Consider the following 24628-nt stretch of genomic DNA (forward strand, 5'->3'; position numbering starts at 1 on the left):
CTAGATAAGCACACAAGGGAGAAAGGAGTAGAAGGGCATGCTGATAGGGTTAGATGAACTAGGGAGGGAGGAGGCTCATGTGGAGCATAAACACCGGCACGGACCAGTTGGGCTGAATGGCCTGTTTCAGTGCTGTAGACACGATGTAACTACTGCTGCCCTGACTCTGATCAGCTAACTGCACCTACAGGGTATCAAAACTGAGACCTTCTCGTCTCAATGAATCAGTTACACAATACCTTCTCTAAATGAGCCAGTAGAAGAACTCATTAATAATCTTTAAATCAATGTCCTGTTTTGGTTCTTTAACAAAAACTTCACCAAACATTTTGAATAGTACTTTTTATTCAATATTGCATAGCAACTATTCCCTAAAAAAAAATTCAGCTCACTGGACAAGTGCCAGAGTAACCAGTTTCAATTTCCTGTTTAGATCAACTTTATTTATAAGAGTTATTGAGTTGACTTTATAAAACTTTAACTGTACTGAATCTGCACCAGGAACACAGGGAAATTTCATGTCTAGATTTGTATAGTTTCTTTTTCCAAGCAATTTCTATGGTTCCCCACTGCTTCCTCCTGCCACCATGCTTCCTCCATCAGCTCAAGAACATCTGGGCTGAGGATTATTTATAGACTATCAAGCTGCTCACGATTGGCTGACAGGAGACATATTTCTGCAGGGTAGGACTGGTGCTGTTTAGCTATACTTTGTTTCCAAATAAACTTCAGTCACACTGAGCTAATTTTCAGTAATCAACTGTACTAATATTTGATAAATATTTACAGCCACCTACAAAAATCTAGTATCACTATTCATACTAATGAATAATACTTTAATGGAAAGCTGCCATGTAAACACTTTTTGAATCTTTTTCTTATCAATTCCTCCCTCCTTTCCTGAAAGCGTTCAGTCTCTGCTGGGGTACGGTTCCATGTGTCCCAATTGCCCTCCACTACCTCACTCAAGTGGCCATTATTCAATGTGTGACCATTGACGGTGAGTTTCAGAGGACTGTCAACCACTAGGGCATCACAGGCAAGTCATGGCCATGGAGGCTAACTGTAGCACCACTCCAACTCAGCTCAGCCAACCACTACCTGGGACCTTCCTGTTTTTTTATGGATCAGCTACTCACTGGCTAAACCCACAGAACTATGGGAGTGCACTTTTTAAACTTCCCATATTTCAGTCCTTGCATGGTAAAATCAGTATTATCATGATCATATAGATAGTGTGCTAGCACAGTGAAATACTTGCCCTGTATTTGTTAAGGCATTGCACATGCAACTGTGAGTACATAGATGACAATGTTTTCCTCATAGTTTGTCAACACATTGATGACGTGTACATGGCATACAAATACATGTGAGTGAAGGGTGTGACTACCACTTTGATCACAAACAGCTTTCCTTTTCTAGTTGTGGGTAAATTGCCAACCTGCAAATACGATCTGGGTTAATCTAGCTCAATTCCTGTGAAATGTGAAATTTTAAAATGATGCAAGGTTTCACCAATGGCTCAGCTGGTCAAAGCAGTGAAATAGCTAACATATCAGAGCAGAAAAACCACTAATCAATACTTAGTCAGTTAGCTGATCTCAACTGTGAAACAGGTAGGGGCACTACATTTGATTCCAGCACCTCTGGGTTAAGGAGGAGGAAATCATCTGGAGTTTCTTCTCTTTATTACTAATCCTGCTGGAAGTGATGTGTGTGTGTTTAAAAAAAAAATGGGCAGGTTTGGCTTTGGCTGTGATGCCCGCTATGGTAAAATATCTTGCTGACTGTCTAGGCTTACATGTGAGTAAGGCACCAGAGGGCTGCTGGTGTCTGTGGAATGGTTGCCCAGCAAGAGTCAACATCTTCAGGCAAGGAAGGCAGGAAATTGGAAGGGGGAGAGGAATATGCAATCAAAGTTACTACAATATATACCCAGAATAATTTTTGTGACTGATTTTTAAAAATTCTTCTCTCATAACAGGTATCCAAAGCTGCTGTAGACCTTATGAATTACTGCGAGCAGCATGCCCGGAACGACCCCCTAATTCTTGGAGTTCCAGCATCTGAGAATCCTTTCAAGGAGAAAAAACCCTGCATCATCCTATAGCTTCTCCCACAGACAGACAAAGCACAGCGCATTAGAACCCAATTCATGATTGCCAACAGCAAGAAACACTGAAAACAATCAATACAGGTGTCTAAATAAGGATTGTACTTGTTTTTTAAAACTACAGTTGAACTAACGGTTGCAAATCTAGCCAAAGGGATTTAGAAATTTCAGCTGGTGAGAATTAATTTCACCAGATCAAGCAAGGGAGGTCTTTTAAAGGGGTATGTTTTGTCATCAATATGCTTTCTAATTTGTCTAAGGTTTATTAGTTGATAAATCTGTTGTGTCCCTGAATTTTATTTTTGGTGGGGGGGGGAGTGGGTCTGTCAAGCTATCACACTACCAGAAAACCCAATTAAATGGAATTGTACAGTATGAGCGCCTTTTGGTATTAAAAATTTTTTAGAATGCTTAACACAAAATGGAGATCCTAAATTAAATGTCTAAGTATTTCTAAAAGTAAAATGAGGAGGAAACAGTTTATACCCATTACTAAGTACTTCACGGGAGTTTGTAAATAAGGGCATTTTAAGTTTCTCTGCTTATTCAGTTTATTCAACTTGACCAATACTGGGAGCTTTAGTTTTGTTACTAACTTTTTAATTCATTTTGTTCAATGATGAGAGTTTTTAGTGGAATAATATTATCGACCCAAGCACCAACATCTGTTTCAATCAAGGATATGTCAGAAAATGTGTTTTAGAAAATTGAACGTTGTTAATTTAGTACTCTGTGTGCAGCAAGGTTTCCCAGAGTATGTGTGTGTGTGTGTGTTAGATCAGAAGCAGTTTAATCCTTTGTGTTAACATTTTGTGTTTAGGTTGTCTGGTAAAGAATAGAATCCGTTGCAGTGTCGTAATTTACACTGACAACTGCTAATTTATGTTGAACACTACATATATTGACATCGGTATTGGTTAAAAAAAATTATATCCACATGATGCTATAGTGCATTTGGCTGTTTGGCATTTTGTAGAGGTGGAGAGAGGCATAATAAACTCATCACTGATGCCCAAGACTGGGTGGGAGAGGAATGTCTTTTGCACCTAACTTCTTATTTCCTTCTTTCCTCTGGTGACCCTCAAAACACCACTAGCTGTTGAGAGTAGTAAATACTGAAATAGGAAAAATCATAAATTTAAAACTTTAGGTAGCCTTGCTCTCTCTTGCCTCTCTTTGGTCATAGGCTATCTACTTTACAATTGCTAAGATTTGACTGAATTATTGATTGAGAGAAGTTATTAAATCCATAGGTTTTTTTTTAATGGACTGTGGAGTAAGCTATTAAATTGTTGAAAAAACTTAATCTTCAAATGAAATCAGCAAGTGCTATGGATTGTATTTCAAAATACTTTTTTTTTTAAACCAGGAAAGTTCTGGTGTCCCTATTTGCAGTGCAAATTACTTGGCTAACATAACAACCAGACAACAAGCAGTGTTATGAGTTCACAGAAAACTATAGGGATAGAATCCCAATATATTTGTTGAGGCAGATAATGCGTGCTGCTAAAATGGTTAAAAGCCAACAATCCAGTGTGAGAAGCTTGATTCTGTACACACCACCAGGCTGAAATGAGAAAGTACTATTGCCAACTGGGATTTTATTCCGTACTTTCCCCATTAACCGTCTATAAACTTTTTAAAAATTCCCAATTTTGAAAGTATAGTGTCTATACAGCGGTAGTAGTTACATGCATTTGTAAGTTAGTTTTCTTGTATCTTGTAGAGAGGTTTTCCTTCTAATCAAAACTGCCAAATGTGAATGATATCTACCCAGATAGTGAATTTTCCTGTGGGATAAAAAAAACTACCTGGTAATGCTGCAGGTACTGTCACATGATCTTAATATACCTTCAGGTCCTACCTCATACAACTAGGAATAGCCTTTACCCTGCCACCATTGGAAGGCATCCACATCAAAGAAAAGGATTGCTGCAGTAGTAAGGGAAGAATTGAAATGGAAATTCACTGTCTTGTGTGTATATATTATAAATGATAACCAAAATCTATCTGTACATGAATTTAAAACAGTTAATTCAGTTTCAGGGTGTAGGTGACAACACAACTTGCCTGAGTTTAAAGTTTGCAGTGTCTTCTACCCTCCAGGCTGCATTACGCACAGGGATCCATTAACCTCTTATATAGTATCCATATTATATTCACAACAACCTCAAACATTCTTAATTTTTTCAATGCTGAATATGTTGGAAGTAATAATTCCATCAAGATGTTCAGATGGTGAATATTATTCAGAAACCCTAAACTGAAATTATTGCATTATTTTAACTCACTTGGCACTTTTTTTATTTTAGGTAATACATAATGTACATATCTGGATGGTTTTCTGAGGTTGGTTTCATACTAGGCAGCAGGGCACTGCTACTTCTGGCAGTCTGTCAGGGAATTTATTATGTCCGCTTCATTGCTGTGCCCTTTCCTACCTGTGGGAAGCACCTGGCTTCAAGGTGCCTTCTCCAACCACCATGGCTGTTTATGGTTTTGGGGTTTATAGTGCCATCATTTCTCTCTGCTGTCTGACACCAGTAAGCGAACTCTTCTTCCCTGCATTCTGGAAAGAACTTACATTTAAATACGCCTTAACACATCCTTGGGATGTCCCAAAACACTTTACAACCAATGAATCCCTTTTGAAGTGCAGTCACTATTGTATCTTTGATACCTTTTCTATACTCTGCTCTTGCAGAAGTGTGAACCAGAGGGGTTAACATTGAAACTACTTCTAGTGATCTGTTTACTGGAAGTAGCCACCTACACATTACCAAATTCTCTTCACAATGCCATATACTACCACACATACAAGAGGTTTTAATTTCTTTATTTACAAGCAAAGGAGTACGTTTTCATCTTTATTGCTTGGGCGTTAAGCATCCTGGATGGAACACCGAGAGAAATCGGACTGGGAAGATCATACACTGGTATCGGAGCCCACTTGAGTTTCCTTCCATTTAAATTAATGGTAGGAAATTATGTGGGTTCTATAATAGACATGCAATCCTCCCCACCCAATTTTCCCCTCTGCTCTCCTCCCAGACGATGCTTACTGCCCAGGCGGTAAAAGAAGAAAATGTGCCCTGCAAAGTAATATAAAAATCCTATCTATATAGCAAAAGCCCCTAAGAGTATACTACCTAGAATTGTTACATAGAATTACACTAAGAACAGCTTCTTATTGAGTTCAATAGTCTCTAATAATGAACAGTAATTTTGTTAGTCTTTTTTTGTTCACTCTTGCTCTCATTTTTCACCTTTCTGCAGGCCTTGTTTCTGGGACTCTTGTTCGCTTCAAACAACTGCTTTCAAATTAAGTCCCTCTATTTCAAATCCCTTCCTTTGATGTCAAAACCAACGCCTCTGTTAACTCTTTGATCCAGAGGTTTCCAGACAAACTCAACAGTAAGTCATAGATATAAACAGGCATCACAAATACAATATTGAATATGCTGAAACATATGAACACTTGCACATCTCCATTGAATATACAAATCTTCACAACGGAATAAACAAAATTGAATCAAAGGAACAATACTGCTAACTTAAATTAAGAAAATGGACCTATTCAATATCTTGATCAAAAACACAATCTGATCATGGAAATGATCCGAACAATTCTAACGTAACCACAGTGGCCAAGATTGAGACCTCAACATGTGGTGAATTGCAGGTGTGAACTTGCATTTGGAGCTCCAATGCACTGCATTATGACACCATCCTTTGAACCAGTGTTTTGAGCCACAGGTTGAAAGTATGATGGAATTTGGAAACTATTTATGATTCATCTTGGACACTAAATCCATAACATTGTTAGATCAGGAAACCTTCCATCAATACAAACTCTATTTTCACAATGCAAAATGTTGTAGGGCATGTTCCTGTAAGCTGCAGCTGGAGCCCAAGGGGTAGAAAAATATGCATTGTGTGTTTGCAGTTGTACTCAAGCCCCTGTTGTTTTCAATGGGAGTAAAATATCAAAACAAGCTGCCATTCTGCCCCAGTCATTGGACAGACATTTTTTTGTTCAAAGAGTCCCCAAATGTAAAAATGAAAACAATTCACAGATGAATTTACTGTACCTGTAGAAATAGTCCAAAATGTTATCAAACAAATTACTGAGCAAGGGGGAGAGATAGAAAGGTGTATTGTGAAAGAACCTTATTGTGGTCTGTCCTTCTGCCTCAGCCTGACCTTGGACCCAGAACTACAAGAACATGTTTCAATATCTATGCACAATAAACTTATAAATCTTGAAGTACCTTTTTGCACAGTACTTACAATCATTCACACAGCACAGTCCTTACACAACGTACAATGTAGCCCCTTTTCTGATATTGGCCTTCAAACTCAAATTACTAGTAACCGTTGAATATGCAACAAATAATTTGACTTGGATTGGGTGTGGCTGCTTTTTTGGTTACCTGGACTTGATTTTTAACTGACCAATGATCGCTTTTTTTCAGGCTGCCACTGACTATCAAGCTGCTGTAGATTCTCCCAGTAAATGCTTACACGGTCAAACCTATAAAGAATCTTCTTTGCATGAGTTGATTTTATCTGCCAATATTGATTCTGTTTTTTCCCCTTTGCTGCTCTCTATGATGACTTAAGCTGGGACATGATACCAGCAGCCCTTCAGTACCTTTCCCTAGTGACCGTTCTTCATGTATAAGCTTAGATCACCAGGACTACTATTTAGTCAAGTCTAGTTTTGCACTTACTGAATGTCCACACATGTGTACTTTTCATCAGTGTTCACTGGATAGCACTCGGGAGTGGAAATTCTGACTTTTTTCTCTCCCTAGCCTGGAGATACTGAGACCAATTGCAGCATTTCCCCCCCCCCCCCCCCCCCTCCCATCTCCACTGGCCTGGCTGAGATCAGCTAATTCTGTCCTATATATATATATGACAGTATGTATGTGTGATCCCTAATGTGTTCTATAGTGGACTAGCTGATTAAAATACAAGTAAAAAAGGGTCTAATTAATATTCCCATGTCCAATGTTTCATGTTGGTGCATTCATTTGAACCAATTAGTAGGTAATACATTCATATGAAATTGTAAGAGAGAGAAGTTTTAAGGAGATATTATCCCAAAAATGTTCCTGGAGTATGATTTTTTTTTTTAAAAGTTAAGAATAAAAAACTTGATCCCATAGTAAAGTTAATTCTAATGTATACAGTATAAACCATATTAAAAGTCTGACCTTTTTATGCTATTAATTAGCAACAATAGAAGTAACAAAACTATTTGTGTCCCAACCAACAGTTGTTTTAATATAAAAATGTTTATATCCTGCAAAGAGTAACTTAGCAGAACAGACAAGCAGCACACAACAGTGCTTTTAATCCACTAACAACCATTGTTCCAGGGTCTGGATTTTTCCTAATCAGTAAGCATTCTTCTACCTTTCAGAACATTGAGCATTTGATATTATGCCTTTTGAAACCATTAAGTGCAAATGATGAAATGAGCTTTTTTAAAAAAAAAGGTGTTATGTTTCTCCCTCCCTTTCCTCCTCCAGTTGGTTCAATGAGTTTATCCGGTGAGTAGCTAAGCCAGGAAGCTCTTGGGTTCCACCCAAATTCTGTGCTGAATTAGCTGTCCTCAGCCAGCGCTTTGGAAGTAGCACTATGATTGGCCTCATTGCCTTGAGTTTGAAAGGGGAGAATCCTCCAGGTTCCCACTACTTATTAAAATCCAAGAACCCCTATTGGAAATGCGTTTTGTGGACCTTGGCTGTGGACATGATTGGGCTTGGCTGTGATTCCCTTTGCAGTCAAATTGCTTGCTGACACTGTGAGGCACACATATGAATAATGGCTACTAGATGAGGTACCTAAGGGCAACTAGTGCCTGTGAAGTGTTATCCTAGACACTTCCTCCATTTCACCATGAGCAGCTGCCCTCTGGAATTCTCTATCCAGTTCCCTCAGCCTTCCTTGCTGTTTTCAAAACTCTTCTCAAAACCCTCCTTCAATTGTTCCTTTGGTTTCCCCATTCTAACCACTCCATTTTATTCCCTTTTCCTCATGCTTAGTGTCTACCATATCCCTTTCCTTTCTATTGTGATGCAGTCTGAAACATCACTTTATGCATGAAGAGTGCCAAGTAACTACAAGCTGTTGTTGAGTCAGTGCCTTCCAGAGGAATGGAGAAAACACAAAAAGGTGCCAAAAACTTCTTTTTTTTGACATTCAGCATATATAAAACAAAACAGTTACTTGAATTATAACTTGCTGTAAAACAGGCATGTCCAAACCTTTGTCTTTGTGAGCCTCAGGGGCCACATATAGAGTTTAAATCCATGTTCCCATTAAATTGTATACATCTCAAGGTGCATATGTTAACAGATCTTGCTTTTTCTGATTTAGGATCAATCCACCAATGAGGTAACATTATTAAGAACAGCCCTCTCCAAACCTACAGTCCCACAAAATTGAAACTGGACAAATGTAACAACTTAAATAAAATCGAAATGTGAATAGATTTGCTTGGGCTTCATGGGCCAGATTGGCAGAACTTGAAGACCGCATGTGGTCCACGAGCCAATTTGGACACCCTTGCTCTAATAGGGCAAATATTGGAGCAACCCTGAGTCCTGTGGCCCCAATAGAATTGAAGATGGCATCAATCTGAGACTAAGTGGCCTAAATGTTTTTGTTTAAATTTCTAATTGAGAAGGAAATGTTCTCATTCTTCCCATCAGATTTGGCAGCTCAAATTTGTTTAAACAACTTGGCAGATTATTTTAGCACAGTTATTACTTTAACTGGATAGGTGCAAGTTTAAAAATATTGCTGGCTTATGTATATACTCAAATGAAAGACAATGGTAAATGTAATGTGCAGATTACAAAGAAAGCATTCACTTGCCCACAGATTACCACCTATGTATTCAGAGCAAGAAGTCTTTGTTAAAATGTATACTGCATTGTAAATAGTTGGATACTTGTTCAATCTTTATTTGCTCAAAGAATGCTTTATACTTTTTTTTTGAAAAAGGTTAATTTAGATATATAACCGAGACCTTGATTTAAAGTGTGGGTTTCACAAGTTCTCAAAAGATCCAACTCTGGATGAAATTTCTGACCTAAATGTTTATGGTAATTTCTTCAAATGGGAAATACATTTTTGTGTCCAAATAAAAAAAAATCTGCAATTGAACCATTAATACCAAAATGTATTGTGTGTCCCTGATGGAGAGCCACATTGTTGGCTCTTAAGGCAAAATGTGCCAATTGCCACCATAATGTGTTGTATAATGACATGATGACCTCAATCACAATTTTTGAGGTGAAAAATCAAGTTCAGAAACTGTTGGGAAGTTTTACTGTAGAAAAAACAGGACAGACCCGGGCGTTAATTTCCTTCAAAAGCAAGGAGTTTGGTAATTCCCCAAGATTGCTACATGATGCTTTTGAATCCAGATTTTGCGTAAAATTTGGAGCTTTTCCAAACAGAGGGTAATGTAGGAAGGGTATTAAGTTGCTTCCATGCCCCTGTCATGCACTATTCTTGAGTGAAAGAAAGAGCAAGAGGGTGACCTGCTACCAAGACTCTGAAAATGCCACTTTTAAGCTAGAATGTGCATGAGAGTAGGCCAGCTGGAGTCATTCTCGGGTTCTTTCCATCTGAAGCAGGCGCCTATCTGCAGACTTCATGTCCATCCCCATCCTCTAGTGCCATAGCCAAAAATCAGTAAATTATAGGATTGGGAATTACAGTTGACGGCTGTATTGTAATTAGTTTCCTTCTGGTCTTCCAATTTTCTTTTGATCTCATTGAGCCTCATTGGCATTAGTAAAAGGGACTTTTTTCATTTATCCAGTTAACTTCTCCGTTTAAACAAATGTTTGATCCATAGATAATTCCACTTTACCAAAATACCTGTCACTCAGTCCCAGAATTCTCAGCATAGGATCTAATATTCATAGTGAATTGATCATTCTGATCCAGGCAAAGAATTCCAATGTACCTGGGATGAATTGCAGTAAAAATACTGTAGTTCTCCTTGGTGCAACCAGCATTTATAAATCTTTAATACTGTCTTTCCATAAAGGTTTTGAAATTGTTTGTGATTAGCACATTTTATTATTAATAAAAATCAGTTGTTTGTTCCTAACAGCAATGTTTATAATACAGTTTAGTGGGTTACCAAAAACACACATCACCCTAATTAACTCTTAAGTGCTCATTTAATGTGGTTTCCCTCAACAATAAGGTCTTGTCTCCCATTATCAGACCTTCCAACCTGAGCAAAGTTTTACGAGGGCTCAGACTTGGCCAATTGCTTAAAGCACAAGATGCAGCTAAATTGGCTGAAGATTGCTTTAGGTTTCCTGATATATTTGGTTTTCAAAACCCTTCATTTATTCTGTTCGATACAACATATACTACTAAATTAATTTGAGAGAAATAAAGTACATGTACGTAACGCTTCAGAAATTAGTGTTACTCGTGAATTGCCGATAATGAGAAACAATTGTTGTCAATTACTTTTTTAAACTAAAACTATTGATTGGCTTTGATAGAAGAAAAATAAAGTACATGCCTCCATTTCCATCATGTACAATTTGAGATAAGTAGAAGTACATGATCAGCAGCAATGCCTATCCTGTTTAAAATATGTATTTCTTTTGTAGAGTAAACAAAGCATCATTCCATTATTTTTATACTGAGAAACTGAGGACATAGTGCAGGACACCCCAAGATTGAAAAGAGTAGGAAGGAAGATTAGGTAAGCCAGGCTGTTCGCCTTTAGATTATAGGAGAGGGTAGGATTGAGGTAGTTTTGGGACTCCATGGCATTCAGGTTCTGGCAAAGAATGAATTGGGGAAGGAGGCAGTGCTCTGAGACCTGATTTCTACACTTGAGGATACATTCCATTTGTTGTCTCTCAACACAGCTTTGTGCATGTTTTGCAATTTAGGACTCAATTTTCCACACTAATTGTTTGTTTCCACACAGCCGGCACCAGCCTGGAAAGCAGAGTCCCACCTTCACCACTGTTCCACCCCACTCACTGCTCTGTGGTAGCACGTTGTAGTGATGATATTGCGCAGATTACTCACCTAACCCAAAGTGCTGTTCTGGCTGCAGGGCTCTCTATTTACACTGGAGTGGGCAAATCTGATTTTGTTGGAGGAAAATCCTGAAGCTCTAGGGCAAAAATTCTTTTAAAATATTTTGTGCCTGCTTTCACTAGCAGTTCAGTCATGTGACATGTCCATCCTTGGCAATAAATGAATCTCTATTTTAAAAACTCCATTATTTGTACATCTTCCACATGGTGCAACAGGCTATGCTTCCTGCTTTAAAACTTAATGGAACCTATTATAGATATAGTGTGTGTATGTGTTCCCACCCACTTATGTCGACATATTGGATACCATTCTAATTTTGTCAACATATGTAGTTTGTCGAAATAAAAGGACAATGTATAAATATAAAAATAAAATCGCCAACACAAGTTTCTGAATTTAAAATTTTTGTACATTTATTTACATGAATTTCCCTTAACTTATTTTTTACAAAGAGCCATTTAAGCATACACTAACTCAAACATGACACTTGTTCTTTTCAGATTAGCATTTGTAGTTTATCCAAATACTTTGCTGCTGCTTCCATTTCTTTCAGTGGCTCCTGTTGAGAAATAAATGTCTGCAAGTCTTCTTTGCACATCATGTGCCAAATATTGGCATTGTTGGACCGTTCATTGCTTTCAGGTTAGGTTCCTTGGCTTCTTGGCTGTCGTCTTGACCCTTACTGAGGCACTGATATCTTCATCTGCCAGTGCCACAAAACACTGCTCATTTGCATCCTCATTAAGAGCAAGAGTTACGAACTCTTATTTTTGCAAATTAAGAACTTAATATAGAATTTGATCGGCATCTTTTCAGCACTATCAGCTGTGAATCCACGGAAGTCATCACCATGTATATGGGTTGTAGATAAAAGCACGCATAAAACAATTTTGCGTTGTCTCTCGCTTTACCAATCTCCAGGCTTTTTTAAAATTGTGCACCAGCCCAAGTAGGTTTTCCATAAACTCTTCCTTGTTGTCAATGGCTGCTAACTTCTTATGAGCTAAAAGCATTCAGTTAATGGTATTTAAGATTTTGATCCCTTGATCCATTATTTAGATTAAGGACATGGTATTTGGAGGAAGAAAAATTAACTGACTCGTAGACCATCGACAGGAGGGTGGACAGAACAGTTATCGACTAATAACACTATTTTTCGACCAAACATTGTCATCTTTCAATCGCATTTTTGGATGCATTTTGTGAAAATATCATGTCATCCAGGCTTTGGCATTGGTTTCATAATTGACTGGTAGATGTTTCATGTTTTTAAAACATCATGGTTTTTTTTGCTTTCCTATTAGGAGAAGCTATAGCTGATCTGTTCCAGCCATGGTGGTGATGAGAATTGAAACATGTTGTTTCAATTATGTTGTTTACCCCCTTGATGCAGTAGATTTTATTCAGGAGTCACATAAAGAACAAGGCTGTCTCATCCACGTTATAAATATGGCCCGCATTGTAGTCCTGCAGAGTGCCTTGAACACTAGTCTACCACTCGTCGAGGTGAGACAGTCGGCACATTTACCATCATCCCAAAGTTTTATACGCAACACCATGCCGAGCCTTGAAGTCACTAAACGACCCGCTGCTGGCGATGAAATTTTCTATGTCTAACTGATACCCAAAACCTGGGCCTTCTCAATAAATGTGTTACGATCAGTTGTAATGATGGGACTTTTGTTAAACCACGTGACTAGTGCTTGCTCAACGTCTTCATATTTTGCAGTTTTCCTTTTCTTTTTCTGCGAGGGTATTAGTGCCAAGACTAATCCTGTCTTCGCCTAATGTCAATTCGCGTGTACTTTTCCAGGAGTTTTGGTTAGAAATCAATAGCAAGAACCCTGACAACTTTACCCTCCCCAGCCTAGGCACCTTGAGGCCAACCGTAGTTTCCCCATTGCTACTACAGCTGAGGATCAGCTATCCCAGCAAAGCGTGGGGAACAAACCTGTACCTTCGGGTCTGAATCCATCTACACTGGCGAAAGAATGCTGTCGAAGCAGTATTTAGACTCCTTGCTTCTCTGGTAGGCAGGAATGAGCAAGGAAGCAGAGATACCCAATCTGTAGGTATCTGATTAGGCAAAGTATTCCAAGCTGACTGGTTACTGTGGAGGTGTGGAGGAATTATTACTTATGAGAAATCAGAAGCTACTGTACATCAAAGCTCCTGCTTTAGTTTTCACCAAATGGCATAGTGTGGAGAGTGAAGGAAACCTTACTCCCAGTCACAATTCTAATTTTTTTTGTAACAAAGGTACTTTTTTTTTTTGGTGGCTGGGAGGCATTAGCAGTTTCTCCCTTCACCTTTTCTCCTGAAGATGGTTGACGCCTTGTTGGGTTACAGTTTCACAGGCTACAGGCACTTTCTTGGACCTCATGCTAGTGGCCATTATAAGTGAGAGTAAACTATTCTACAATTGGAGGGGACATGGCAGCTAACCTGATCCTAAGTTTACCCAATACCCATAAACATGTGTTTCTGTCAGATAGAGCTGGTGAAGACACTGTGAGATGGCATTGCAATATAAATGATAGCACATTTATGTAGTTTTTTTTATTCGTTCATGGGATGTGGGTGTGGCTGGCAAGGCCAGCATTTAATCCCCATCCCTAATTGCCCTTGAGAAGGTGGTGGTGAGCCACCTTCTTGAACTGCTGCAGTCCATGTGGTGAAGGTTCTGTTAGGTGGGGAGTTCCAGGATTTTGACCCAACGACGATGAAGGAACGGCGATATATTTCCAAGTCGGGATGATGTGCGACTTGGAGGGGAACATGCAGGTGGTGCACGTTGTTTCTATATGCCTGCTGCTCTTGTCCTTCTAGGTGGTAGATGTCACGTGTTTGGGAGGTGCTGTCGAAGAAGCCTTGGCGAGTTGCTGCAGTGCATCCTGTGCATGATATACACTGCAGCCACGGTGTGCCGGTGGTGAAGGGAGTGAATGTTTAGGGTGATGGATGGGGTACTAATGAAGCAGATTGCTTTGTCCTGGGATGGTGTCAAGCTTAGAGTGTTGTTGGAGCTGCACTCATCCAGGCAAGTGGAGAGTATTCCATAACACTCCTGACTTGTGCCTTGTAGATGGTGGAATAGTGGAAAAGCTTTAGAGAGTCAGGAGGTGAGTCACTCGCCGCAGAATACCCAGCCTCTGACCTGTTCTTGTAGCCACAGTGTTTATGCGGCTGGTCCAGTTAAGTTTCTGGTCAATGGTGACCCCCAGGACGTTGATGGGGGAATTCGGCGATGGTAATGCTGTTGAATGCCAAGGGGAGGTGATTAGACCCTCTCTCGTTGGAAATGGTCATTGCCTGGCACGACTGTTACTTGCCACTTATCAGCCCAAGCCTGGATGTTGTCCAGGTCTTGCTGCAAGCGGACACAGGCTGCTTCATTATCTGAGGGGTTGCGAATGGAACTGAACATTGTGCAATCATCCGCGAACATCCCCATTTCTGACCTTATGAGCTTTCGGAGGCTTTCTCCTTCGTCAGGTGAATGTGGGAATCCTTGAACGTTTCGCATTTGTATTCAGAGAACAATACCTGGTGATTACAGATAATCTTTCCAACTGCTCGTTGTCAAGGCAATCAAAGTGTTCAGACAGAGAGGTGTTACCTACAGGACCACCGAATATACAAACGGCCAGAACACGAGAGAGAGAGGGAGAAACATCCGAAAGGAAGAGAAAGACAGAGAATGACCCGTTGTATTAAAACACCTAACTTTTATTCGCTGGTGGGGTTACGTGTAGCATGACATGAACCCAAGATCCTGGTTGAGGCCGTCCTCATGGGTGTGGAACTTGGCTATCAATTTCTGCTCGACGCTTTTGCGTTGTCGTGTGTCTCGAAGGCCGCCTTGGAGTACACTTACCCGAAGATCGGTGGCTGAATGTCCTTGACTGCTGAAGTGTTCCCCGACTGGGAGGGAACCCTCCTGTCTGGCGATTGTTGCGCGGTGTCCGTTCATCCGTTGTCGCAGTGTCTGCATGGTCTCGCCAATGTACCATGCTCCAGGGCATCCTTTCCTGCAACGTATGAGGTAGACAACGTTGGCCGAGTCACAGGAGTATGAACCATGTACCTGGTGGTGATCGTCGTCATCGATGACACGTTGAAGGCTGCGGAGAACATGGCGTAGTTTCTCCGCTCCGGGGAAGTACTGGACGACGAAGGGTACTCTGTTGGTTGCGTCTCGTGTTAGTCTTCTGAGGAGGTCCATGCGATTTTTCGCTGTGGCCCGTCGGAACTGTCGATCGACAGTTCTTAACATTTGTCAACCCAGTCCATCACCGGCATCTCCACATCATGACCTTATGATGGAGGGAAGGTCATTGATGAAGCAGCTGAAAATGGTTGGGTCAAGGACACTGCCCTGAGGAACTCCTGCAGCAAAGTCCTGGGGCTGAGATGATTGGCCTCCAACATCCACTACCATCCTTCTTTGTGCTAGGTATGACTCCAGCCACTGGAGAGTTTTCCCCCTGATTGCCAGTCACTTCAATTTTACTAGGACTCCTTGGTGCCACACTCGGTCAAATGCTGCCTTGATGTCAAGGGCAGTCACTCTCACCTCACCTCTGGAATTCAGCTCTTTTGTCCACGTTTAGACCAAGGCTGTAATGAGGCCTAGAGCCGAGTGATCCTGGCGGAACCCAAACTGAGCATCAGTGAGCAGGTTATTGGTGAGTAAGTGCCACTTGATAGCACTGTCGACAACACCTTCCATCATTTTGCTGCTGATTGAGAGTAGACTGATGGGGTGGTAATTGGCCAGATTGGATTTGTCCTGCTTTTTGTGGACAGGACACACCTGGGCAATTGTCCATATTGTCGGGTAGATGCCAGTGTTGTAGCTGTATTGAAACAGTTTGGCTGGAGGCGCGGCTAGTTCTGGAGCACAAGTCTTCAGCACTACAGCCGGGATGTTGTTGTATCCAGTGCACTCAGCCGTTTCTTGATATCACGTGGAGTGAATCAAATTGGCTGAAGACTGGCTTCTGTGATGGTGGGAATATTGGGAGGAGGCTGAGGTGGATCATCCACTCGGCACTTCTGGCTGAAGATGGTTGCAAACGCTTCAGCCTTGTCTTTTGCACTCATGTGCTGGACTCTGCCATGATTGAGGATGGGAATGTTCACAGAGCCGCCTCCTCCCTTTAGTTGTTTAATTGTCCACCACCATTCACGACTGGATGTGGCAGGACTGCAGAGCTTTGATCTGATCCATTGGTTGTGGAATCGCTTAGCTCTGTCTATGGCATGTTGCTTCTGCTGTTTAGCATGCATGTAGTCCTGTGTTGTAGCTTCACCAGGTTGGCACCTCATTTTTAGGTATGCACACGGGAGATGTTCCTAAGTTGTTCTGGCAGAGGCGTGATTGTTAGCTCTAAATAGTTTACTTATCCCACTCTTTAGCAAACTCTGCATAATCTATTTGGGATCATCTTCCTCAGGCAGGTTATTCAGACCTTCCTAAGAAATTAGATAAACCTGTTACCCTGTCCCTATATGACATAAGTTTGATGTCCTATTCCCTATGGCTGTTGTGTGGTTTTTAGTTTACATGGGGGAACAGGAAGAAATTAAAACTTTGGTGATTCTGAAATTAGATATATTTAATTGTCAACATTTTTAGAAATGTACAAACAGTACTCTGTTTCCCCGTCCACCCCCACTCTTTATTCACATCTAGTTAACCCTATTTTAATGGGTTTTAATTTTCAATGCCTTCCCCCACCCTCTTCAGTTATGCCTATGTTTTCAACTTGGTTGCTTGTGGTAGATTCTACCCATTCAGTGTCAATGAGCAGAAAATTTACCCCTTACTACATGTAGTGGGCCAGTTTTTGAAAAACTTTTTTTTTAAATCAATTTGCTCCCCTTCTCTTCAGACAGCAGAGACTCCAGCTCAGACACAGGTCCACTGGTACATTACCTCCATCAAAGGCCATTCTTCACGTGTGAGCTTAGATAACGATTGCGAGCAAACAATTCAACCTGCGGCCGAAACCAAACCTGGCCATGTCTTCATATATTCACGCTTGCACACCGGAATCAATGATTACAGATTAGGAGTCTGAATCCCCACCCCCTCCCCCTTTCTCCTTTGCTAGTGAGCACTCGGGTCTATTGTAGCATCCCAACTGTAAAAGAAAAGGTTTAAACGTTGACATCAAAATTTGCTTAGCACTAAAATCACATGCTGTATGAATGACCGATAGTTGCCAGACTCTGGGGTTATATTAATGGAGAAAATCTACAATTCATTTTATTTTATACAGGAATGTACATTTTCTCACCTTTGTTGTCTGATACCCATATGCAGATAATCTAGAGCTTCAGCACTTAACCAGATTCGCAAAGTGCATTTAAAGATAACACGATAACATTATTTAAGAATGTTTTTGTAGCAAAATTGTTTGCCAAATTCTGACCTTGTTGCCAAACCTGTCTGAATTTCTTACTGCTGTAAAAAGAAGTGTGTATGTAACATTCTTTCTTTTAATTTGCCTTTAATCTTAATTTTTTTTCCAATGTGCCATAGCCTAGTTCCTTCCAATGTTTAATTTTTTTGTGGAAATGTTTCAAAATGGATTGATAACACAATAAAATATTCACATTTTCAAATCTGTCTTCAAGTTTGTTATTCTTTACAATAAAACGGCAAGGGGATTGTGGCACAGCGGGTTATTGTGCCAATGGACTGTTGCAATATTCATTCTCTACCACTGTTGCTTGCTCCTGCAAGTTTTAAATGTTGGTCAGTGGAGAATGAGGCACCAGGTGTAAACTAACTGCAACTTCACAGAGAAAGGAAAAGAGATGAAGGTTGGCTCTCCACTCCCACACAGTGCTGCAGTGTGGTGGAATTTTAGTTTCAGATATGCCACTAAGGAAAGGCATAAAGTGGAAGCCATGGGGGTGAAATTGATCTAGGGCAAAAGTACAAAGTGGTCGCTAGCGAATCGGCAGCCCGTTTAACATTGCCGCCTATTTTATTTTCCATGGATGGGATCTCGGTTTAACGTCTCATCTGAATGACAGCACCTCTAACAATGCAACATTCCCTCAGTATTGCACTGGAGTGGTGATTGAACCCACGACCTTCTGACTCTGAGCCAAGGCTAATACCTATTTTTAATGATCAGGGTAAATAAATTTTGTCAGTAAATGGCTAGATGTATTGTTTATTTGGGCCACTTGATTTCTTCTGTTGAAAACATTGACTGCGGCTGGGGTACAGTTCCACAGCTGCTAGTCCCTTCTGGTGTGGGGGGGTGCATTACGCTATTGGGCTTCAAACACAATTACTCAAGCTTCACATTCGTGATTTATCACAACATTAAAAGCCCAAATATTGAGTTTTCAATTTTATAGAAATTATTTATTTCCTATACGTCTCGTTGCCTCCCCCACGCACATTCTGGTCCTGGGAACTTGAACAATTCAGGAGTTGAAACTGAGCCAGAAGATTGTGAGCTCCATTTCCTGTGAATATGCTTGCCTTAGTAGTTCTCAGCTGATGTGGTTCCACATGGAAATGGAACAGATGTACTGTAAGTTAGGAAAACTTCCAATTGTCTCATTCCACCTCCCCTCTGGCCCAGACAGGTACATGCACTATACTACACTTACCCCTACACAAGGAACAGTTTTAGCAGGATATTTTTTTTCTGAATTTCTCCCCTCTTCTAAAAGGTGGCAATTCATGCTGGGATAAAATTTTGCAAGTGCCACCCGACTTCTAACATTGCAAATAACCATTCTTCCTGTGTGGCTCAAGATACTTGGTGCCTAACCTTAATTAAATTGCATTCTGCAACAAATGGCATGTGAGATTCTGGAAGGTCTCATTTTTGATCTTCAGACTGTGCTGTTAACTACTCTCAGCAAGTGTGGCAGTAGGGGCATTACAGCCCCTGAGTTAAGGAAAGTGAAAACTCAGCCAGAATTCTTGCTCCTGATCCATACCCAGCAACTCTTGCAAGCTGTATGTACATGTGTCGACATTAGATAAGGACAAGATTGAACTTGGATGTAATTTGTTCCATGGCTGAATAACTTATTCCAACTCACTGTCTTGGCTTCTACATGAAGAATGGTCACTTGAGCAAGGTACAGGTTTGCCAGCCATGGAATGGTACCACAGTCAGACTTAGTGCCTCTAGGGGAGAAGGGCAGAAAATATGTTTATACAATGAAATGCTGAAAAAGGACCTTAAATACTGAAAGTATGTAAGCTTGCAGTGATGGGGTTAAAAGAAGCAATGCTAGGGAAGGAATAACACACTTAAAGGAACGTTGACAAAGATTTTTTTTTGTTGCTTCTTGTGAAGCCTGTGTAAAGTTGAGGCCAATGCATGCTATGTGTCCCGTGTATTCCAAACAGCCAATAATTCATTACCATACAGGCTACCAGTAAGATGTCATCATTATTCCCCATGGGGCCTTTGTATTCATCCGTTCCCAGTAACGCTATTGGATGAGAATGGGATGCTAAGCTTCCTGAGACGTAACTTGTATGCACTGTACTAACATTATTATCCTGACTGCCAGAGTCTGGAGGGTCCTGCAGATCACATTACATCAGTGACCAGAACTTTTATTCTCCTTAGGACAGTACAGAGTTCAGTTCAACAAGCAATTCACATGTAATTGCTGTTATGCAATAAGCTAACTGCAGGAAAATTAAAGTGAAGTGTACCTCACTGGTTATGCATAATTGCTCATACTATATGTCCCCCACTGCCATCTTACCACCTTCAAATAGACTTGGATTCTAAAGATAATGCCTATGCCTAGTAGCAACAACTACTAACTAATAGTGCTAGGCCCCTTAATGGTGCACATGGGTATGGTAGTGTAGTGGCTATAGTACTGAGGTTCTGAGTTCAAATCCCATGACAAGTTGGGAAATTTGTTTCAATAAATTAGGTAATTTGTGGGCTGGCAGAGGAAAAATAACCATGAAAGCTGCTATTTTGTTATAATAACCCCAAATGGTTCTCCAGTGTTCCTTTCTCCTATACATTCTACACGTGTCTAATCGTCAGTGCCTGGTTAACTCTTAATGTTCTCTGAAGTGACCTAGCAAGTCACTCAGTTTTGCAAAAAATCATAAGAATGGCCCACCACCTTCTCAGGGCATTGCAGCCTTGTCGTGCCAGGGATGCCCACATCGCAAAAACAAATAAATGGCAGTGAATGCATCACTTGATGTGGTCATTAGCCATGTAGTCCTGGAAGAAAAACAGAAAATGCTGGAAAAGCTCAGCAAGTGAGGCAGCAGCTGTGGAGAAAGAAACAAGTTAATGTTTCAGGTCAAAGACCTTTCGTCAGAACGGGAAGATGTTAAAGTTTGGAAGGTTTGCTACTCAGTCTGTGCTACTGTACCACAGCAAGAGTTAGTGTCTTCAGAGGAGATGGGGAGAAAAAATGCTTACACAATGGAAAGCTAAAAAGGACCTTAAATACTGAAAGCATGTAAGCTTACCTAATGGGTAGTAGCACTGACCAGTGTAGTACTATGTCATTACAAGCCAGACGATGCCAGATTCATTCTCCAGTCTGTGTTTTAGATGATCTCAGTTAAGGTGCTGCAATTTGCCTCTGTGCTTCTGGTCTAGGAAAAAAGTCTGCTACAGTCCCACTCCTGATCACTATCTGATAACTTCTGTTGAGTAATGTATGTCTGGTGGGACACGCTCACCTGTGATGCACCCTGGATAAATAACCTAGCAACACTCACTGTCTAGAATTACACATGCAAATGATCTCTTGAGCCCATGGAACTGTACCCAACAAAAGTCAGTACCTTCTGGAGATAAGAAAACCGTAAGATCACACAAAAAAATGTTTACGATGCAAAGAGCCTTAACGATCAAAATGATTAAATGTTTCAATTCTGGAAGGGTTTGTTTCAATACCCTTCCTTCCAGAAAGCGCTGATTGTGGCTGGTGTGCAGTTACACTGGTCACCGTCTGGTACCGTACATTTATGTAAGAGCCCACACAATATATATTGGCAGACTAATTGACGATGAGGACCATCACAGTCAAGTCCAAACATGTTCTCACCCAAATTCCATAGGTGCACTTCCAGCAGGAATAACGATCAGGAACAGGAATTTTCCTTCTCCAGTCTCTGAATACGGTGATCAGTTGTACCATACCTATTGTTGCTCTGACTTAGATCGGCTAACAGGGTCAAATCTGGCACCTTCCTAATCTATAAAGCTCAGTACCAGACCGGGCAGTGTCTTTATCAAATGAGCCACTGGGGAAGGGGGCAGACTAAGCAATGATACTTGTGTTACTGCAAGGAGTATTGTATTTTAATATATCCTACTGAACATTTGTGATAAGTTGTAAAGAATATCAAATACTGAAAGTCAAACTGTTCATCAGCTTGTTCAGAAATTGACTGTTATTGCAGAAGCTCTTGTGTTTGTAAATTTCATTACATAATTCTTCAAGAACTGAAACAGTAAATTTCCACCATAATTTAAAAATAGAAGATGCATTACTAATAAATACAAAGACACAGAATGCATCTATACACACTTTAACCGAGAGCAAAATTCAAATCTAAAACAGGAGTTTCAGAGAAACTGCCCCTAATGACCACCTTGGGGAATAAAATCTTATTACTTTATAAACTGGTGAGGCTGAATTTTCCAGTGGGTAAATCCATTCCCCACCCCCTTATCACAATGAATATTTTCCACTGTTGACGAACCTTACATTGGAAATTAAAACTGAATAGACTGGAATGGTTTCCCCTGTTTTTCCACTTAAGATATAAATATGCCTGTTTTAGACACCGTTCCTCCCTGCATTGCAATCAAAGGAAAGTAAAATCAGGTGGGGTGTAAAACAGGTGACTAATCCAATCCCAGGTGGGTTAGGTTAAAATTAACCCCTTTCCATCCATGCTGAAACATGAATGCCTATTTGGACAAGGTACTGGAGGACTGTTGCTGCCCATGGAATTATAGAAGAAATTGAACACTACAGTGAGATTACATATCTCTGGCCCACAATTTTCCATTAATTAAAATTAATGGATAGAAAATCACTAGCTAAGGCTGCCCAGTTTCCTTCCTGACATGTACTGGGAGCACCAAAGCAGAAAATTTCTCCTAATATTCCAGCAACAATGTATTCAGGAGAGGAGGAGGAAAAACTGCTCCCAAAAATCCTGATTAGTATTAATGAGTATTTTGCACAACAAATGCACAAAATCATTGGGTGAACCCTTAACTCCATCATTGTTTTCAAATGGGTGTGAATTTGGCCTTTGACTCTCACTAAATCAAAGTGGAAACTTTCAAATTGTGAAAAACATGTGTCAATTTGGAAATATTGAAATTGTGTTACTGCTGACTGGGGTATACTGTGTTTAGGAAATATTTTGGTTCTCTTTTGTGCTTTATATTTTATTTAAATTCCCAATTTTATATATTTTTTTAAAGTTTAGATTCCTGCCCAGTTTTACATCTCTAATTTTTTTTGCAGTGGGTCGAGCAACAAGAGGGTAGGGTACGACTGAGCAAGACAAACCAGAAGGTCCCAGATTTGATCCTCAGATCTGTATCGAGTTAGACCTAGGATCAAACCAGAGACCTTCCTTGTCTATTTGGCTTAGTGTTACATAGGGCTGTTATTTTATTTTCTCCTTGTGGAGTGTCCCTGCAATGCAAAACCATCCCATAGCTGCAAAAGTGGCAGATCACCTGACCTCCTAGGCATTTGCCACTTTTGATTCTGCTGCTAAGAGGTGCATAAGAATCGCATTGGACAGGCTTGGGCCGGAGGGAGGGGGGGCATAGGCGCTTGTAATTTTTCCTTGTTCTTCCGGTTTTCGCCCCTCCTTTCATGAAGACATTAACTCTTGCTGGGACACAGTCCCATACAGGCCAACTGACCTTTTCCAAATGAGTGCACTTCATGCATGAGCTCAGACAGTAAATATAGCAAGATAGACAAAACAGCCAAGCCAGATCCTGTCCTCACCCATTCTCCATAAGCAGCACTTTTTTTCTGAGGGGAGGTATCTTTTCCAGTTTTCACCTGTTTTCTCCTCTCCTGAAGGTGATGGCTGTTGCTCGGATGCAATTTGATAGTCACTGGCAGCTATTCAGTACTTTACCCAGGTGGCTGTTCTACATGTGTGAATCTAGACAACCATAACAACTTGCATTTATATAGCACCTTTAACATAGAAAAAAGTCCCACAATGCTTCACAGCATAGTAATCAGGCAAAACAACAAGGAGCTGTGAGAAGGGGTGACTAAAAGCCCAAGCAAAGAGGTGGGCCTTAAAGGAAGTGGAGTGTCAGAGAGGTTTAGGGAGGGAATGCCAGAACTTATGGCTGAAGGCATAGCCAACAGTGGTGGGGAGGATGCAAAGGAGGTGAGATTTGGAGGAACGCAGAGTTCTGGGAGGGTTGTAGGCCTGGAGGAGGTTACAGAGATAGTGAGGGGTGAGACTATGAAGGATTTGAGCAGGAGCACAGGGGTGATGGGTGCGTGGAATTTGGTGCAGGATTGGATAAGGGTAGCAGAGCCTTAGACGAACTGAAGTTTCTGGACAGTGGGAGGCTAGCCAGGAGAGATTTGGAATAGTTGAGTCTGGAGGTAATAACATGCCATCAGACTATTCAATCATGGAGTGTCTCACAGTCCACTTAATTTTCACCTTCCAGCAGGAGTCACTGGAGAGTGATCAGGAGCAGGAACTCTGGCAGATTTTTCCCTCCCTAGTCCTGCTAAAGGTTAATTGTTGTGTCCTTTCAGCAAACTCAGCATAGACTGGGACTTGAACTTGGGTCTTTTGGATCTCTATAGCTTGGTGCTATACCAGCAAGACTGTCATGGGAAGCTCTCATGTTTTCATAGATGTACTTGGATAGTGATCAGGAGCAGGATCCCTGCCTGTTATATTCCCATTCCCTAGTGCAGCACTAAGGCCAACTTAATATTTGCAGCTTGGATGAGCTAACTGGCACAGGATGTGATCCTAAGTAGGTAAGACTCGGAACCATACCAGAAGATGCATTTATCCACCAAGCCATCATTAGATTGCATGGAACATCCCTTTAATAGCGTTCAGAGGTGCAGTGAATGTGCCTGCGATCATGCTCCCAACTGAGGAGATAAAGTAGCAGTATCTGGCCTAAACAGAAAAGGGGGTAATCAACGCACAAAGACATGATTTGCTTTTTTAAACCAAAAAAAACACTGCCTCCACTAACGACCTAATGGGTAGATGTGCCGTTCCGGGTAGTTATAAACTCTACAAATCTGGAAGCTGCAAGTTTTGGTCCTTGATCTGTGCTGAGTGAGCTAATCTCAACCTGGACAAGTCTTTTTTTTGCTTCTAATTGCGTCTCGGTGACTTCTGCA

General features: G+C 40.7%; 1 protein-coding gene across 26 annotated transcripts in view; it reads left to right on the forward strand.

Annotated features, from left to right (window-relative positions):
• Nucleotides 1-24628, forward strand: part of LOC137299590 (guanine nucleotide-binding protein G(I)/G(S)/G(O) subunit gamma-7) — a 250750-nt gene that overhangs the window by 124450 nt on the left and 101672 nt on the right. For 18 of the 26 annotated variants that reach the window (XR_010957935.1, XR_010957939.1, XR_010957938.1 and 15 more), the window contains 2 exons: nucleotides 1985-2197; nucleotides 5390-17319. Coding sequence is in view for 1 of the 26 variants with exons in the window: in XM_067968448.1 (XP_067824549.1) it covers nucleotides 1985-2110 (126 nt within the window). In the remaining 25 variants the exon portion in view is untranslated. Of the gene's footprint in view, nucleotides 1-1984; nucleotides 3132-5389; nucleotides 17320-24628 lie in introns of those variants that run through there. The other 8 variants (XR_010957955.1, XR_010957951.1, XR_010957956.1 and 5 more) reach the window with 2 other exon arrangements.

Source organism: Heptranchias perlo, chromosome 29, assembly GCF_035084215.1.
Source record: "Heptranchias perlo isolate sHepPer1 chromosome 29, sHepPer1.hap1, whole genome shotgun sequence".
In the NCBI taxonomy this organism is placed as follows: domain Eukaryota; kingdom Metazoa; phylum Chordata; class Chondrichthyes; order Hexanchiformes; family Hexanchidae; genus Heptranchias; species Heptranchias perlo.